The sequence below is a fragment of the Eptesicus fuscus genome, chromosome 3 (genome assembly GCF_027574615.1).
Source record: "Eptesicus fuscus isolate TK198812 chromosome 3, DD_ASM_mEF_20220401, whole genome shotgun sequence".
Classification (NCBI taxonomy): Eukaryota; Metazoa; Chordata; class Mammalia; order Chiroptera; family Vespertilionidae; genus Eptesicus; species Eptesicus fuscus.
The window spans coordinates 33,141,984-33,162,465 of record NC_072475.1 but is presented as its reverse complement, the minus strand read 5'-3'; the positions used below and the strand labels follow the sequence as shown (position 1 = coordinate 33,162,465).

Here is a 20,482-nt window from a genome sequence, read left to right as displayed (position 1 = left end):
GACCCCAAAATGTGTGTTGGGTTAGAATTAACTCCTGCCAATCTTCTCTGTAAATTAGTTAACAATACCTGGAATTCTGGTTCCAGGAAAGCTTCCACCAAGGCCAAACAATACTAGAGTGCCTACCTTCCTCACTCAACCATCTCACCCAACCACACTATCATAGGGCACTCCACAAAGACACATTTTATCATCATCAATCAACAAATGTAGAAGACAATTATGCAACAGTGTGCCGCACCAGCACAGCCAAGGGTTCGGCGAGCCTGAGCAGGGGCGACGAAGGATGGAGAAATGATAGACAAAGAGAAAAAGCTGGGTCTAGGTGGATCTTCTGTGCCTTGCTGAGACCACAGAACAGATCCAGACTGCAAAGCTGAGGCTTTATTTATAATCAGGGACAAACAAGGTAATCTACAATGTTGTTGTAAGTTTCACTTGTTTTGGCAGCACTTGCTGCCCCTCCCACAGCCCACTAGCTACCCAGGAAAGATCTAGGGAGCAGTTACAAGATCAAGCTTAATTATGCTTAGAGGACTAAGCCCTCCAAGCTGGGACTTGTTTGCGACTTTGCCAGCAGGTCAGTCCGAGGCTTAACCCTATAACTGCTTCCTACACAACAGAATTATTTTATGAAATGAAAAATACAGCCAGGGACAACCTTAAATCACTTCAGTTACCTGCTATTATATTAATATTTGTTCCACTCTTTTCTTAGGTAATTAACCAAGAACTTAGATCTCTTGAAGAGTATTATAGATAAATGGTGTTCAGTAATTCTAGTTGAAACTTTCAAAAAAAATCAAGAAAATATTCACAGGGAGTTCAGTTCTCAAACTTGTGGGATGAATTCATGACCGGGTTAAATTTATTCTTTCAGCTCTACCCACATAATTAAGGATTTGTGTTTTGTTTGGCACTGTATCCTCTGAGGCTTATCTCAACCCTGAGCTACATTCAAAGTCAATGGGATCTGCACACTTGAATAATACCTGGGAGGAACAAGACAAGAATCAGACACATTTATGACAACATTTTTTTCACAATTCAGGAAAAAAGTACTCAGCAGAGAGAGGTGAATTGTTATAGGCTGTCTCTTAGATCTCTCAATCAGGACCACAACAAAATGACTAAATGATAGTCTCTAAAGGGCAATGTCTCCTCTGCCTCTCTCCTCATAGATCTTTCATTGTTATGCATGTGGTGTAGGGATAGGACTGGTTTCTCTACTAAAGATTTCATATCTATTAGCATTGAGATATCTGTTCATAGCTTGCTAAAGAAAGCATTTTGAAATGGAAGTCTGGAAAAAATAGTATAAAAGTTTATTGTTACAATTTTTAGAATATAAAACTCCCTTCGGTCTGCTTACCAGAGAAGACACAGTGAGACAGATGGAGACAATGGGGAAGCGAATCTTGCCAATACTGGATTTTATTAGAAGCACCCAATTGAATGTAGGTATATGAGTTTTTTTATATTTTTCCAATGTATAATATTAAACAATTCTAGAATTATGGAAAGCTTATGCTGCAAATATTGCAAGTATTGAGGGATTTTAGAAACTTTCACAGTAAATCTTATTTGCAAAACAAACCTAAGTTTAGCTAATGATTTCATTCCTTTTATCTTTAAAGATATTTTACAATGCTATGCTTTGCAATTTCAAACATTTAGTAACTAATGTCTCTTTAAAGAGCCCTTTCTTGTGCCTTCCTGATATCTACTTCAAGGTTGCAGTGAATTTCTCATTTCAACTCAATAACAAAATTTTAGCATACACAATATTTTCCCTATTTCACATATTGGGCTATTGCATATAACCATCTTGTTACCTACACAAGAATTCAGCTGGCACCACCACACCACAGTAATAAACTCAGCGCTACTCAATATCGCCAATTGCTTTTTTGTATACCTTTGTATATCTAATTCCTTTATTCCAAGAAAAGTATGCCCTTTCTACTTTTCAGCCTTAACAAAATAAGACCTGAATTATGCTGTGGTAATTTACAAAATATAAGGTATAAAAGGAACTTCTCATTAGTACCCTGTAAAGGCAGGTTCCTCTTTTTTAATACAGTAGTCCTCCCCCTTTATCCACGGTTTAGCTCTAATCAACCGTGATAAAAAAATATTAAATGGAACATTCCGGAAATAAACAATTCATAAGTTTTAAATTGCACATTGTTCTTAGTACCTCACTTACTCTCGTCACATAGGCATTGTATCATCTCATGCCATTACAAAATGGATGAGTACAATACTATAACATATTTTGAGAAAGACCACATTCACATAATTTTTATTACCATACTAGTGGCCCAGTGCATAGATTCATGCACATTGAAATGAAAATAATTAGAAGAAATATTTTAATATTGCTATTTGCCCTTTCTCTGTAATGGAAGTATCAGAGTCTCCACTGGTCGCTGTCTGTGGGACGATTGGTGGGGCAATCGGGCTCCCGCTCGCACCAGCCTTGGCCTGGCGCTGCCCATTCACCTGCTCCACCATCCCACTGTGGTCCTGCTCTCGTTGGGGCCTACAGGGCCAGAAGCACCCCCACTGCCACCCGTTGCCAGCGTCGTGTTGCCGACGTCCCATGTTCCGCACCGACCCCTGGTAGTCAGTGCTCATCATAGCAAGTGGTTAAACTCCTGGTCTCCTGGTAGAACTCCCGGTTGACCACCCACCCGAGGGGACAATTTGCATATTAGGCTTTTATTATACTAGTATAGGATGTTGTTATAATTGCTCTATTTTATCATTGGTAATTGTTATTAATCTCTACTGTGCCTAATTCATAAATTAAACCTTATCATAGGTATATATGTATGGGGAAAAAACAGTTTACATGGGGTTCAATGCTATCCATGGGGTTTTAGGCATCCATGGGGGGTCTTGGAAACTATCTTCCTGAGGATAAGGAGGGACTGCTGTATTTTTCAAAAGGCCTGTACACTTGAAATTTTAAAGAATTTTCTTTTTGTGAATTTTGTATTATATAATTGATTCAATGTTCTTGCAAAGGGAGCCAAGGGGGTCATGATAAACAGCGACTTAACATCTATTCAGCAGTTTATCTGCTCAATAACATTATTCAGCATTTTAGAAAAGCTATAATATCTCTCATATATTTGCATGATTTGTAATTCTAAGCATTACAAATACAAAAGCACATTTTTACTGATTTTTCCTGGCTCCCACGACTGTGTTACACCCAATTATCTCCCCTCTATTTCTATTAATAAGAAATCCATCTCTGTCTCAGTCATCTCAGGCTGTCATAACAAAATACCACAGACTGGGTGGCTTAAACAGAAGAAATTTATTTTCTCACAGTTTCAGAGGCTAGAAATCCAAGGTCAGGACGCCAGCATGGTCAAATTCTGATGAAGGCCCCCTCCTAGTTGGCAGTTGGCTATTTTTTACTATCCTCACATGGCAGAGAGCAAACCATCTGATATACCCTCCTATAAGAGCAATAATCCCATCATGAGGGCCCCCAACCCATGACTTCATCTCATTACCTCCCAAAGGCCCCCTCTCCAAATACCATCACACTGGGGGATAGGGCTTCAACATGTGCATTTTGGGTGGACACAAACATTCCATTTATAGCACTCTCACCAGCTCCACTACAAATTTTGGGTCCTATTCTCCAATTCACTCTCTATCACAACCTCCTCCAGACACGCAGACACAAACCCTTACCGTCCTCTCCATCCTAATTAGAGACCCACACTCATCATCATTGTCATCATCAGGCCCTTGCAAGCAGTGAAAGTTTTGCTAGCAAGAACTATCACCATGTGACATGATTTCACCTCATCCACACGTGGTCAGCCTATTAGAGCCAATGAGATGTATGTTGCAGAGGTGATCTGTCTGTGCCCTGGCTTTTTTGAGAGATACCTGACCCACCTTGTTACTTGTCAGGAAAATGACCATATCATCTGTTGCCAGCTCAGATCTCACAGTGGGTTGTGAATGCTGATTAGACCTATCTAAGCATTAGGCACCTTTTACATGTTCTTAACTCATTTTCTTCTCACCTTTAAAAGGACATTCTAACTACTTGGAAAAAAATACACACACACACACACACACACACACACACACACACACACATATTATACTAGAGGCCAGGTGCATGAAATTCGTGATGGGGGTGTGTGTCCCTCAGCCCAGCCTGCACCCTCTCTAATCTGGGACCCCTCAAGGGATGTCCGACTGCCCGTTTAAACAATCCAGGACTGCTGGCTCCCAACTGTTCACCTGTCTGCCTGCCTGATTGCCCCTAATCACTTCTGCCTGCCAGCCTGATCACCCCCTAACCACTCCGCTGCCAACCTGATTGATGCTTAACTGCTCCCCTGCCAGCCCGATTGCCCCTAACTGTCCTCCCATGCTGGCCTGATCACCCTAACTGCCCTCCCCTTCAGTCCTGGTCACCCCCAACTGCCCTCCCCTGCAAGCCCGGTCCCTCCCAACTGCCCTCCCCTGCAGGCCTGGTCATCCCCAACTGCCCTCCCCTGCAGGCCTGGTCCCCACCCCAACTGCCTGCCCCTGCAGGCCTGGTCCCCCCCCCCCCACAACTGCCTCCACTACAGGCCTGGTCCCCTCCAACTGCCCTCCCCTGCAGGCCTGGGTCCCCCCCAACTGTCCTCCCCTGCAGGCCTGATCACCCCCAACTGCCCTCCCTTGCAGGCCTGGTCCTTCCCAACTACCCTCCCCTGCTGGCCATCTTGTGGCAGCCATCTTTGGCTACATGGGGGCGGCCATCTTGTTTGTTGGAGTGATGGTAAATTTGCATATTACTCTTTTATTAGATAGGATATCTTTATGTGTCAATAATAGAAATTTTAAAACCATACAGTAATTAAGATTCTTAGCATCTAATTAATAACTCAATTTTTTTTTAATGAGTCAGCACCACTTTGCTAGCTGCAAGGAATTTCTGCTTTCTTATGTTTGCTTCTATGGAAAATATCAGTTTTTGAAAGATTTTCTCAAAGGGTTTTAATAGAATCGAAGTAAGTGATCCCAAAGATACCCAGGCACCATGAGTACATTCAAATATTGGCCTCTAGGTTTCTTATTATATGGCCAATCACAGCTTCATAAAGCAGGACTAAATAAAATTGCTGCAAAGGTAACCTAGCTTAATGAAGCAAGTAATGAGTTGGTGAGTAGAAATTATTCCTACATGGTATCATTAAATGTGACCCAAACAGCCCTCAACAGTGATTTTAAGATCCCCTGAGGTCTGTTTTTATCTTGTCAGGTATCAAATGTCATCCACTTGAATGCTTAGGCATTGCATTGTCCTTATTAGCTGTTACCCTACTTTGTGACACCTGTAGATAAAGACATTAGTCCAAGGCGGTGCTCTGGCTGTTTAACCCTAGGACAAGTCACTTAATCTCTGAGCTGTTTTTGCTCATTTATAAAACAGGCTGATACCGCCCTGGCCAGTTTAGCTCAGTGGATAGAGCGTCGGCCTGTGCACTGAAGGGTCCCAGGTTCGATTCCAATCAAGGGCACATGCCTGGGTTGTGGGCTTGGTCCCCAGTAGGGGCATGCAGGAGGCAGCCGATTGGTGATTCTCTCTCATCATTGATGTTTCTATCTCTCTCTCCCTTTCCCTTCCTCTTTCTGAAATCAATAAAAATATATATATTTTCAAAAACAGGCTGATACCTGCTAGGCCCACCTCACATAGTTGTTGTGAGATGAAAAGTACATAATCCATGTTGAAGCACTTTGCAAAGTATTATAAATGTTGGAAGTTTTAATCATTTATATCAATTTTAGTTTGCTTTGACAAAAGGACCATTTTATAGACCTTTCTTTTTCTTTATACAAATTGTGTACTTGGAAATGACATATTCTTCTAAAATGAAGATCGTGCAAGTGTCCTGTGGATTTCAATTTTTTTCTTGCATCACTGATGTGCTCAGTGTCACAAAGTTGAGGTATTTTTGTGCTCTGTGTCATAAAGGCAGGACTAGAACTGTCATCTCCAGCCTTGGGACAGATCTACAGCCCACAGTAGGGCTTCCCAGGGAACATGGATTTTCACCTCTTGCCATGGGGTGGTAGACTCAGTTGGTGAAGGACATTCTGGTATGAGGGAGGTTTCTGTGTCTCAGGCAATGATTCTCCTTACACTCTGACACCTGTTTCCTTCTCTTTTAAAAAAAATATTTTTATTTACGTATTTCAGAAAGGAAGGGAAAGGGAGAGAGATAGAAACATCAATGATGAGAGAGAATCATTGACTGGCTGCCTTCTGCATGCACCTTTCTGGGGATCGAGCCCACAACCCTGGCATGTGCCCTGATCAAGAATGGGACCCTGCCCTAACCGGTTTGGCTCAGTGGATAGAGCGTCGGCCTGCAGACTGAAAGGTCCCAGGTTCGATTCCGGTCAAGGGCATGTACCTTGGTTGTGTGCACATCCCTAGTAGGAGTTGTGCAGGAGGCAGCTGATCGATGTTTCTCTCTATCCCTCTCCCTTCCTCTCTGTAAAAAATCAATAAAATATCTTTAAAAAAAAAAAAAAAGAGTGGGACCCTCCCTGGGCCCGGGTGAGGCCATGTGCCCCTGGGTCCGGGTGAGGCCTTGCGCCCCTGGGTACAGGTGAAGCCGGATCCTGGGTCCGGGTGAGGCCATGTGCCCCTGGATCCATCTGGGTGAGGCTGGGTCCCGGGCCCGGGTGAGGCCACGCTCCCCTTGGGTCTGGGTGAGGCCACGTGCCCCTTAGTCCGGGTGAAGCCGTGCCCCTGGGTCCGGCCGAGACCAAACCAGATGGAGTCGGACCTCCGTTGCCACCATTTGTCCACCATCCAGAGCTGAGGGGTCAGTGCTGACATGTACACATAAGGAACTGGTGGACATTGAAATTGGGTCTCAAAAGAACTGTTGGTCCAGAAAGAAACTCACTACGGACTGATTCATTTGCCTGTCAGCATAACTATTATTGCTCGTCTCACATTCAGTTCTTATAAGTATATATCTAGTGACATATGATCTCGCTCATCTAGGGGAAATGATGAACAACATAGACTGAGGAACAAGAACAGAACCAGAAACAAGGAGGCATCGATCGGACTATCGGGCCTCAGAGGGAGGATAGGGGAGGTTGGGAGGAGGGGGGAGAGATCAACCAAGGGACTTGTGTGCATGCATATGAGCCTATCCAGCGGTTGAGTTCAACAGGGGGTTGGGGCATCCGTGGGGAGGGGTGTGGGATGGGAATGGGGGGATGAGGACAAATATGTGACACCTTAATCAATAAAGAAATTTAAAAAAAAAAAAAAAAGAATGGGACCCTGACCTGGTTCATAGGCCAACACTCAACCACTGAGCCACACCAGCCGAGCACCAGTTTCCTTTTCTTTATAGATTCCTTTGCTAGGCACACAACACATGGCCCAACAAGAATGGTTCTGGTATTTTATGAGGAATAATCTAAAATATTCCACTACCTGCCTATCTGGTGGCTTTTAATCCAAGTGAACATCAACCCCATTTACTGGTAGTTTTCCTTCTCTGGATCTTTGTCCTAATTAATTCACATGCCATCAGATGCCACTGTGCTTTTTCATTCATTAACTTTATTGGCTGCTGTCAGTTTCAAACCTTATGTACTGTGCTTCCTGGGCTAAATGTTAAAGAGTCAAAATAATAAAATCTCTTGCCATGCATGAAGCCTCCTTCATGGGCTGACTTGCCAAAAAATGACTTAACTAACCACGATTTTAATACCTCATTAATTTTACTTTTAATTTCCTCCAAGTGAAGCATAAAAAGTGTTTACATATGCACATTTGAAATGAACAATAATATTTTTTTCTACCCCCTCTTTTTGTTGCAATTAATGTTTCTATATATTTGAGTCAAGTGGAAATATATTCCAAATACTTTTCAGCACTATTATATGTAGTGCCACTTATTTGCCAAATATTAATCCATACCTGCTATTAAATCTAGGCAATTCTGACTGAAGCCCTCATTTAAACTTGCTACTTACCTAACTTCATTGTACCTGTGTGAGGTTTTAGCTTCAATCATGGCCACTTTTTAACACTCTCTCCAGCAGCTAAGGAGCCCTTTAATCACTCCTGAGGTCTCACTGGGAGGGCTACTTCCCTTTAGATTTAGCCCTTGCTAGCATTAGATGTTTAAGGTAATTCCTTCGTTTCTCATCCTTTCCTTTATTTTCTTAAAGCAAGAGCATTAAAACATTCCTGCTGGCATTATATTAATTTCTTTTTCTTTTTCACTTTGTCTCTCAAAGACCCCTATCATATAGGTGAAATATGCATGCATCTGTAGTTTTCTAATAATCAAAACTGCATTTGTCTTAAGCTGGGGGTAGGTGGGAAGGTTGACTATTAGTAATCAACTATATTCTCTTCCTAGTATTTTATATGTATAGAGTACTTCCTGTTTTGTTATGCACCCAACAATCAAGCTAACAAAACACCATTGCCTTCCACTATTTTTATTTTCCTAATGTTTAGGAAATTACACTGCTGGATTATGTTCCCACATAGGCTGCAGTTGTTTCTGCTCTTTGGAGTTGAACCACTACCCACTTTCCTACAACTAGCCACAGTGTTTTTTGGTGTGTGTTTTTTAAAACAAATAAAGCAATTTTTCTTCAGAAAGAAAACAATTTCTCCTGCAACTTGCTTTCCTCTGTTTGGCAGAATCCCATTGTTTAGCTACACGATTAAATTAAATGTGTAGGCTAGTTATTGGGTCAGTTCAGAGAAGGGAGCCCAAATCCACAATTTGCAATCATTGCTCCTATAGGTTTATAGATTTTTAGACAAATGGTTCATCTGAAAGAACAAATTAGTTGAAATAGAGGAACATTAGTCATATGGTATAGATAGGTGTTAGGGAGAAATACAGCAAATACAATGCCGTGGTTTTCAACCTTCCTTTATTAACAAGACTCTAGAAAAGCACCAACTTCTAGAGGTTGTTGTCAATTAAAACATGCATATGACATTTCAAGAAGAACTGCTTTCTAAATTCAAGCTGAAATGCCAATGCTCTTTAGTAATGCTATTTTCTAATAGTTTTTCTCTTTGGAAGATACGTTTTAAGAAAAAAATGTCTGCCTTCTCTAATTTCTGGAGGAAAAATCTGTTTTATAAGTATGCACAAACTAAAATCATTCTTGCTCAGATACTAAGTTTTAAGATAGTTATCTGTTCTTCAACTTCTTGAGTTACTTGAATATTTGGGGAGTGAGGGGGTACCTAGCTACAATCCATATAAAGAGAGACACATATCAGAGATTATGATTCACCGAGTAAGGCTCAGGACTCTGCCTAGTTAACCAACAAACCTAGTGATTCTGGTGCAGGTGGTGCAGGAGGAACCCTGCCATAGGGGATGCTGGTCCTCCAGCTTTCCTCCTCTGAGCACCTGGATGTGGAATGAAATTGCCAACTAAATGCCCCTGTGACTCCCAATTTCTCATTACCCTCCACACAGTTGAAACTCAAGGATTTTCTTTTAAACCTTATAGGTCCCTTTATGTCAGAAATACTTTTTCTAAATATAAATGTAGGTATTTTATTATAAACTTTGCCTTTCCTATCATGCATTATGATTTGTATTAAACTTTTTAGAGAAGGCGACATCTCCTCTTTTACAGATGGCGATAGCAAACACATATGTAGGCCACCTTATTAGAAAAGGACCCTATTCTGTGACAGAAAATCTATTGGTATTCTGGGGGTTGGTGGTCCTTACAAATGCGAACGGCAGTCTGTTTCAAGATGGGTCATGTCGGTTGCTGGGATGGCCCTGGGAGTCAGAATAAAGTGCTATAATACCACAAGAAGAGGAGCCAGAGTCCGAGGCCATACAAGAAGAACTAAAGATAAAAGCAGAGTTGAGCTTTGATGTAAGCCATTGGGTAAAGAGAATTCAATGTGCAGCACATTTTCCAGGATTCAACTTGCATAAAAATATTCTTTTATATAAACAAGGTAGTGGGCAACTCTTAGCTCTTATGATAACCTTGGTGACATAGATAAAGGCCCCCCACCCCAAACAGACACAGCTTTCTGATGGTTACTGGGAAGGTGGAGCACAGGTTCAATGTCAGTCCCCTCTTCTCCCCTCGGCACAACTTGCTTATTCGGGGCCACCTGCAGATCAGTCCTGCAATGTGTTCCCTTTTGCATACACTCGACTGTTTGAAGGAAGGGTCCAGGTCATTCTCTAAAATGAGAGAAGGAAATGTTTATACTAGAGGCCATTGCTTCAAAGGATGTAAATGTACTATAACCAACCCTGACTTCAATCCCCAGAGAAAGCTCTAGTTCTGTGGTCTTGTTCTAAAGCATTTCCTTTTCCGGGGAGACCAGGGGAGTTTCCCCGCGTGCTCAGGTGTGATGGAGAAGTTGCAGTACGCCAGCCTCCTCAGCCGGTTACAGAGAGTAAAGGAGCAGTCCCAGGTGATCAATCAAGCAATGGCTGAGCTAGCGACCATTCCCTATCTACGGGACATCAGTCCACAGGAGGCAGAATTGGTAAGTATTTGTTTTTCTTTGTTGAAGGCTTTCTCAGGCTCTGAGTCAGAAGAAAAAAGTGATGTGGTCTGAAAGAAATTTGTCATAATAAATATAGTCTGAGGCCAGCTCTCCAACCCTCATGAAGCATTCTAATGGAGAAACTGGGAAATGTAGAAAGGTGTCTTATTTTATTTGCTCACATTGACTGGCTTCCATTTTTAAAAATATATATATGTTTTTATTGATTTTTCTAGAGGGAGAGGAAGGGGGAGGGAAAGAAGATAGAAATATTGATGATAGAGAAACATAGATCGGCTGCCTCCTGCATGTCCCCTACTGGGGATCCAGCCCACAATCTGGGGCGTGTGTCCCGAGAAGGAATCAAACCAGGGACCTCTATGGTGCATGGGACAGTGCTCAGTCCACTGAGTCATGCAAGCTGGTCTGGCTTCCATTATTTAATAGCAATACTTGTCTGACATGGAAAAAAAACATGGGAAGGGGCTGATTATTTGAAATGTATGTCAAGCTTTTTGTTTTAAGTAAAGTTTTAATTAATTGCTTCTTAAACTCCAAGCCTTATTAATACAAGATTCTCTTCTTTGGAAAATTGAGAGTACAAAAGAATAACCGCTGTACAGAAAACCAACCGTACAAAATAGTCTTTAGAGTTTTTTTATTCACTTCTAGTGTCACATATGTGTTGGCAGTGCCAATACACACACACACACACACACACACACACACACACACTGGTACATTTAGATAGAACAATTATTTTATTCAAGCGGGAAATGTAATTAGTCAAATGGCTGTATTTTTTAACTGAATCGACCAGTTAACTCAGAAAACACAGAGGCAGTCAAAAACTAGTTGAAGGAATAGCTCAAACAATCCTCAAACAGATTTGTTTATTATAACCATAATCAATATTAGAAATGACAGCAGCTAGTTTGAAAAACAATTAGTTAACCATGTGCTGACCATTCGAGGAAAGTGAGGTGTACTCTATAGGGAGATCCTAATGTTTGACAGGGAAGGGCTCTTGCCTTTGAGGCTTTCATTGAAGGTAGCTAAAACTAATTACAGACCTGAATTGAATTCACCTAGCAAGGATGAGAACAGCCCAAATTGGTCACCTGTAGTTTTCAGATAACTGAAGGAATCCTCCCTCCCTGAGTTTTTAAAGTTATAACAAATTAATCGAGAAATGCACTGCCAACATTTATAATGTTCATCTGAACCTGTTAAAGTGTGTTAAATATTGATATTCAAAGTAAGTATTCAAAATGGTCTGCCTAGCCAAATAATAAAGCTATGCTTTCTAATGATTAAAACTATAGGTGGAGGAGGGGGAAGTCTATTAATCAAGGATTTACTAAGTCAAAACTAGCAGTCATGCTTTCAAAACCTTTAGGGTTATATGCAACAGAACACCTCCTAAAAGGTTGTGTTTAAAATACCATTCATATGGCATTCAGGGGTGCAGTAAGCAAGGAGCTTTAGAAGTACATGTTACAGCCAATTTCAGATGATGAATGCCCCTCGGAGATAAGAGGAAGCAAAGGAAATGTTAATCGGAGAAGCTGCCTCAGTGTTGATCCTGTCTTCCTGAAAAGCACATGCAAGATTTCCATGGCAAATACAGGGGAGTTGTCTGCACCTAGGCCTTCTTCACCACACATCTGCAGCTTTTTTCTTCTGGAAAGCATTTCAAAATATACACAGAGGGCACCAAACTAGCATTATTGACATCCCTTATTAACATGTTAGTGCAGTATTCCACTCTCTCAAACCTTGGAAAATAGGATTGAATGGGATATTTTTATAATTTATCTGCCTACTAGAAAAAAATTTTAATGTATATGGATGTATATGTGGAGGCCCGATGTTTAAAAGTCATGCATCTTGCAAGATTTCATCACTGTAAATAACAGATTTTACTTTTCAGCTTTGAAGCATGGGTTAACCTAGACAATAAATCCTGGTAATGCCTTCTGTGGCACTGTCTAAACAGTGACTGCTCCGTAGAAGAGTTCTGAGGGACTCCGCTCTGCCCTTCTGCCTCAACTCTGCAATATCTAAAGTTCAGAAAGATTCTCTAAGGGTTCCCACTGTTTGAAGCCACAGTGAACTGAACTGGCATTTGTTCTTTAGAGAACTTTCCTTTTTAGCTGTGACTGTCACGTAGCTCCGTGTGGCTTCTCTGCTTTGCAGCTACATATGCAGCAGGTGTATAGGGGACTATTTCAAATTGGAATGTGGCAGTTTTGGGCAAATGGTGGAATTCTGAAAACTTGCCTTTGAATGGAACCTAAAAAGAAAATGTGGTTATTTTGAAGTTTTAGAGTAGAAAAAGAATAGTAGAAGAATTAAAGTGAGCTAGATCCTTTAAGAGGCAATAAGACAGCACAATTTTAGAATTGTCCTCTGGTGAGCTTTTGCATGATGCCTGAAATCATGATATATCTGCCTCAGGAGAAAATACTAAAACGCATTCATGTACTACATGCCATTTCCTGAGAGAATTAACTATTGGCCTTCATTCTTTACAACCCAAATCTGTTTTTACAAAACGTCAATGCGTACTACATTAAAACCTATATGTTTCCTACCCATTTTCAAGAAGCATCTTTTCATTGTTTCAATATTTTATATCTGCAATAACACTCAGTAATGACTGAAGCAAAGATGGGGTAGCAATGTTCATTGTCGGAAAGATGAGTAATAAAATCATCAGCGTACAAATGATTTTTTAATTAGGTTTTAATCTGTGTATTTAGGGAAGTTATTTCTGTGTGAATTCCACACTGATAATTTTTATCTTGGTGCCACAGCTGCAGTCACTAATGGCAGATGCTATGGACACCCTCGAAGGAAGAAGAAACGATAAAGAACGTGTGTGGAATGCAATCCAAAAGGTAAAACTCTCAGCTGAAGGAAAAAAAGATATATGATTCTCAAAGCAAATGTCCATCTTGGGTCAAGTCTGTTTAGACGATAAAAAGAAAGTTCTTCGGGTTGTTTTAGTCTTTGTTTTCTTTTTAAAATAAATGCAGCGCTCTCTCTCTCTCTCTCTCTCTCTCTCTCTGGAAGTGTAACCAAAATCAAAGATGGATTTTTTAACCTGTTCCCTCAGGTCTGCTCCTTTTCCAGCAGACTGTAGTCATATGTTTGTATGGACCTTCTTATCATTGTCATTTTCATATTCTACTTTTATTTTCTGCTTCTTCATTATTGGTTATTATAGCTTTCTAAAAGTCCTTCCAGCCCTAACCGGTTTGGCTCGGTGGATAGAGCATTGGCCTGTGGACTGAAGGGGTCCCAGGTTTGATCCTGGTCAAGGGCATGTACCTTGGTTGTGGGCACATCCCCAGTAGGAGTTGTGCAAGAGGCAGCTGATTGATGTTTCTCTCTCATCAATGTTTCTCTCTATCCCTTTCCCTTCCTCTCTGTAAAAAAAAATCAATAAAATATATTTTTAAATAAAATAAAATAAAAGCCCTTCCATCCATGTTCAGCCCATTTGCCAACCCTTTCCCCCACTTTTTATCACTTGAGGAAAAAATGGCTACATTTCAGGGAACTACAGAGAAACTAGCACATTGATGTTTTGTGAGGAAGAATAACATACTGGTTATTAGCCACAGAGGAAGATCCCTTCATTGGCTAATGGGGTTGAAATAAAGTGACCACCAGGATGTACCTGGCCATCAATGCTCAGGTGGCTTATGTGATACCACAGAGCCCTCTGACAATATAGGAGTGAGGAATATTGAGTCTCGAGTCCAGCTAAAAATAATAAATTCTATTCAATCTATTCCCCACTCAGTCTCCTCCAGTCACTATAAGAACCCACAAAGAGAACTGGTACCAAGAGATGTGAGAGGAGCAAACCAAAGAAGCCTTCACTCTAAAAGGTAGCAGTCAGCTATGAGGGATTCTGGCACATCCAAGGAAATGTTTGCCTTCTGAACTCATTCAGAGGCCCTATGATAAATGTATAAAACAGAAACTCACTGAACTCAGCCAATATTTGTTGAATATTTACTATGCCAGAGAGAACAGTAGGTGTTAAAGACTGTGCTGGGAAAGACAAACATAGCCCCTGCCTATATAGGCCTTCCATCTGGAGAAGACAGTTATTAAAGAACTAGAGGCCCGATGCACGAAATCCATGCAAGGGTAGGCCTTCACAGTCCCAGCTGCCTCGTGGCCCTGGCTGCCTCACGGCCCCACAGCCCCGCCCCCCACCCACACCCGCCTTGGCCTGGCGCTGCCGGTGTCCGCCGCCACACACCCCCAGTTCCCCAGTTCCACAGAGCCCCCTGATCTATCGCCCTGAAGAGGGTGGCCTAGGCCTCCCTCTTTGGGGCAATCATGGAGCCCCCCAATTGATTGGCCTGCTGGCCAGTGGCCTGGTCCCTCTGTGGGCAATCATGGGGCAATGGTGGGCCCCCTGACCAATCGCATCACACCTGCCTTGGCTGGCCTGGCACCAGTGTGTGTCATAGCGTGGTTGTCCCGACGGTGGTTCTGCAGTTCGGCCATTCGGTCGATTTGCATATTATGCTTTTATTATTATAGATTACTTATAAGTTTATGGAATATTCTAGTGAAAAGGTGAATGTTCAATGATCTATAGAAACAAATAGCTCAGAAAAGCCAAAAGTGATATTTATACAACATTTAAAGTCTACATAGTCATTATCAGATGAAAGGGAGATTTCTAAACAAAAGGAATAGCTTGTACCAAGAATGCAAAGAAAGCATGGCAGATTCAAAACTGACAAAGACACAAGGAACATATTTCAAAATGAAGTAGAGGCAGAAACCATCTCACAGAAAGACTTATAAATTATGTCAAGACATAATTTACGCGTGTGAGACACCTCCTGGGCTGTAGTGGGAGAACAGATTGAGGGGCTACAGAAATGTGGGGAGGTCAGTTCTAAGGTGGTGGCTTGATCTACGGTGGAGGATATAGCAGTAGAGCGAAGCAGACTGATATAAGAAATATTCAGGAAGCCAAATCAACAGGCCTTGTAGTTCACTGGTTGCCTGTGGGAATTTAGAGAGTAGAAAGAATTAAGAATGATGCCCACATATTTGGCTTGAACCATTGGGCAGGGAATGGAGAGAGATTTGCTGGTGCCATTTACTGAGGAAGCAAACACTGTTGGAGGAGCAGCTTTTGGCAGAGAATCTGAACTACTTCAGAACCCAGCTGGGAGACAGAAACCATGCCCGATATTTGAAAGGGGATTTAATATTAAAAAAAAATGGTTAACTAGGTATGAAATTGTTAACTAGATAACTGAAAAAGCAAAGGAGAACAATAACTTATCACAAAGGAAGCATTAAAGGCAGCATCTACCACCCATTAGTGCTGGAAGATCAAAGCGAAGATGTGGGAATTACTAAAACAGAAACTCGGAGAAGGAACCCAGCTGCGCTAACACTCAGACCTCCCACTGGGAGGTGCTGCCTAACTGGTGCTGGTATCACTGAGCTTAAAGGAGGGGTCCTGAAGGGCTGAGACCCGGATTCTGAGGAGTGGACACTAACCCACTGTGCTGTAGTATAGGGGGACAGGGGAGAAGGAGTGGTAATGAAGGTAATTCTGATACTACAGAAAGGAACATGTTCCTACAGGAAAAAAGCTTTGCTGAAAAGATGCTCACAGGAACCCCAATTAGACAGAAAGTCAGCATCAAGTAAACAGAAAGCAGCAAGTCCCTCTCTTGCCCTATTGACAGAGCCTAAGAGCTAGCAAAACAGAAGTAGAGTTTGCAGAGCTCTAGCCCCCGCATCAAAGAACTAATTGTGGGCTTGGAGTTGAGAGACAATAGGCAGTAACTGACACAAAGGTACCATGAACTTACAGTGCTGGCAAGATATCCAAGAGGAATACAAAAGCCTGGAGTTCTGGATAAAAGACTGAATAGTCATTGCCAAATTGCTGTTAATGGAAATCATTTGAGTGACATGGCTGAGAAAGAACACAGAGTAAGAAGAGAGGCTTTAGGAGCACATTCAATCTTAAGAGGAGAGCCCTACAAATGAGACTAAGGAGAAATGGCAAGAGAGATGGGAGCTGCGGGTAAAGCAAATCCAATTCTGATGAGAGTCACACAATATAATCAAATATTTCTGTTAGCTAGAAAAATAATCATTTAGAACAAAGGTCAGCAAACTCCTAGCCCTCAGGTCAAAATTGGCCAACCACCAATTTTTGTAAATCAAGTTTATTGCACATGTTTATGCAATTCATTTACCTACCGTCGTCTATGTCACCTTGGTCAAGTTGAGCAGTCACCACAAATACTGTATAGTTCACGAAGCCTAAATCATTTACTATCTGTTCCTATACAGAAGACGTTTGCTATACCTTGGTTTAGAGTATTACCCTTCACAGAAATATTTGCATTTGTATAATAATGTCATAATATTTATATTTTTGCAGTATATAAATAACATTTGTACAGTGATATTTATATTTACAAATCTAAGTGACAACAGAAGAGTTCAGATATGAAATTCCAATGACCAGCCAAAAAGGTGGAAGACAGATTGACATTTACCTATATCTGTCGACATCTTATAAACAACCACCAATTCTACCTCATTCTCAGCTAGTTTTTTGACACTCACATTCGTAGAAGCACTGAGCCTGTAGCTTTCCACTTTGTCCCTATTTTAGTTCTATTTTGCTGTGTTACAAATCACCCCAAATATATAGTGGTTTAGCAACAATGTGCTCCTCTCTCATGGTTCCATAGACTGACCAGACTCAGCCAGGTGGTTCCTGCTCATGTCTCTCGTGCAGTTCGATCAGGTGGTTTTAATAACATGGGGTCATTTTAAAGCTAAAATGAACTGGACTCCAGAATGGCTCACTCACATGGCTGACAGTTGACACCAGTCAGCTGAGACCGTTGACTGAAGTGCCCTAATGTAGCCTTTCCATGTGACTTAAGGGTTCCAAGAGGCAGTATTTCAAGACAAGGAAAGTAGAAACCACAGTCCTTTCAAAGGCTAGTCCCAAAAGTGGCAGAGCGACTTGCACCATATTTATTGGTCAAAGCAGTCACAGGCAAGCCCAGATTCACAGGGTTGGAGGAATAGATTTCACTTCTCTCTGGAGGAGGGTATGTACATCCAGTGAGAGAATGAAATGATAGTGTCTGTCTTGGAGACAAGCTCCGGCAGCAAAGCTGTGACTCTCTCTGGGCTGGAAAACTTGCAAGCAAGCTGGAGTCAAGAGGATAGACAAGTCAAGGCCACTGAGACTGGAACGCTCCAGAGCCACTCCACCCAACCACTGGGTGTCTAGAAAGACCCACTGGTGAGCAGCCAATGTTTCCAAATTAAAAGCCCTGGAAATGATCCTAGCTTTCTAAATGGAAGCTCCTAAGAGGTGTTTAGGAAGATGTGAACGTGAAGGAACAGGGTGCCAAATTTTTCCCAAGGGCTTTTAATTTGGTTAATGTGACTCTACAAAGGATGATCCTATCACTTTCAGACAATTCCGGTAGCAAGTAAGTAATTTCCTTTTATTGCTACAGAGTTAATTGGCGTGTGCAGAAAAAAAATAATTTGAAAAAAAAAAAACTAATTGTACAAGCTACACTGTGTTCTGAGCCCACTAGAAGTTGATATCAGCATCACCACCTCTGAGATCTGTTATCTGTAATAGAAACAGCTGTTGTACCTAATGAAAACACTTGAAATTTTCATCGGAAGCAGCAGAATTATAGCAGCACCTCCTAGTTCCACATAGTTACAGGGACTGTCAGAATCCCCATTATCTAACACAATGTTTAGAGCTCCACTTTGTTATAGGTCTATAAAAAGCCTAGCAAGATGAAATCCGATCCGTGAGCATTGACCTCCTGTCTATATTTTGTTTTCTTTGAGATTTCACTAACAACCCAGAAAAAGAGAGTATGAGACAGTTGTTTTTTCTTAACTCACTAGAACTAAAATTCATTCTTTATAAAGTTTTAGGCTATTTGCTTTTGTTTTGGTTTGGCTTTACTGAGCATTATTTTCTTTCTGGTAATTAACTCAAGAAAGATATATTAATGTTGGTTTAGCTGTACATATATATACAAAACTAAGCAGGTTATGTTAAAAAAAAAAAGGTAAATTTTCTTGTATTGGCAAGTCCCTTGCCACAGCAAAACTCTTTAATTAAGATTGTCACACTTTACTTCATTTTAGTCTATAAATACCTGAGAAAACACTCTTTTGAATATCTCACAGGTCCTATTAACACACAGCTCATTCATGTATTCATCAAGCATTTACCCAGCACCTCCTCTGGGTCCAACTCTATTACAAGCAGTGCCCTCATGATGTTTTCACTCTACTAGAGAAAAGTAGGCAATATACCACCTAAAAAATCTGGGATGTATTATAAGTAGTAAATGCTAGGGTGGAGGAGACAGGAAAAGAAAATGGGGAATACCAGATTATTACAACTGCAATACAATAGTCAGGGCAGGATCCAGCAAGGTGACTTTAAAGAAATAGCTGAAAGAAATGCAAACCTTGCAAATAGCTGGTGAAAATCATTCCAAGTAAAGGAAACAGCAAATTCAAAACCTGAAGATTGGACATGCCTGGCATGTATAGGGACCTGAAAGGAGGGCAGTGTGACTAGGGTAGAATGAATAAGAGCAATAGGAAATGAAGCCAGAGAGCAGAGGACATAATGCTTTGTCAAATAAGAAAACAATCTGAGCTGCTGTTTAGAATAGATTAAAATACCTGGCCGGAGTGACTCAGTGGTTGAATGATGACCTATGAGCCAGGAGGTCAAGGTTGTATTCCCGGTCAGGGCACATGCTCAGGTTGTGGGCTTGATCCCCAGTGTGGGACAAGCAGGAGGCAACCAATCAATGATTTTTTCTCATCACTGATATTTCTATATCTCTCTCCCTCTCCTTTTTTCTCTGAAATATATATAGAATAGATTGAAGGGAGCAAGGGTAGAATCAGGGAGACTAGCTAGTAGGTTATTACAATGAGATGATACAGGAGAGTGATTATGGTGGCTTGAACCCAGGGTTGGATGGCTTGAATCTTGAAGCCAGGTGGTGGCAGTGGATTAAGAAGTGAAGAAAAGGTTTATGTAGAGGGAGCCTAGTACGGGGGAGGGGAGGGGAGCACCCTGAACTAGCAATTTGGAGATCTGGCCTGTCACCATTAGCTCAGAAACCACTTCCTTTCTCTGGGCCTCCGTTTTCTTATCTATAAAATAAGATATTGAACTAGAAGATTCTAAGTCTCCTCCTAGCTCTGAATGAAATAAGCGTTGTTTTTTGTTTGTTTGTTTGTTGTTTTGAAAGCCAGACTTTCAAAATGAAAGAATAAGAGTTAATGTTTACTAAGCTCTTCATGAGTGCCAATACTCTCCTATTCACTTTACATATCTCACTAATCCTCACATGAGGTAATGCATTAAACAGGAAGTTTAGCAGTGTGTCTAAAGTCACACAGCCAACAAGTGGTAGAGCCAGGACTTGATCTAGACCTTGATAGAAGCCTACATTTTGTTCTGCCCGAAAATTCCTGACTGACCAGCATTGTTTTGTGTATAGCTGAGCATTCAGGTGTGAGGCCAATGGAGAATTTTAGTAACCTCTAACCAAAATGGAATTTGGCCATAAACTAGCCTAGTTGGTATGTCTTCAATTCTCAAAATAAAGTTATTTTAATCTGAGCCAAAAAAAAAAGTCTCTAAGGAATTTTTGGCTTAGTATACCTTTGTAATCTACCTATCAAGGACTCTCCTTCTCTGTTCCTTACTTTTTAATCTATAACCATAAAGAATATACAGCCTAGCCCTGGCCAGTGTGGCTCAGTTGGTTGAGCATTGTTCCATGTACCAAAAGGTCACCAGTTCGATTCCCAGTCTGGGCACAT

At 41.3% G+C, this 20,482-nt stretch overlaps 1 protein-coding gene across 1 annotated transcript in view; it reads left to right on the top strand.

Annotated features, from left to right (window-relative positions):
* Positions 1 to 20,482, top strand: part of SPATA16 (spermatogenesis associated 16) — a 232,619-nt gene that overhangs the window by 194,226 nt on the left and 17,911 nt on the right. Inside the window, exons 8-10 of the mRNA XM_054712997.1 lie at positions 1,345 to 1,457; positions 10,403 to 10,567; positions 13,387 to 13,470. Of these exons, the coding sequence (XP_054568972.1) occupies positions 1,345 to 1,457; positions 10,403 to 10,567; positions 13,387 to 13,470 (362 nt within the window). The remainder of the gene's footprint in view (positions 1 to 1,344; positions 1,458 to 10,402; positions 10,568 to 13,386; positions 13,471 to 20,482) is intronic.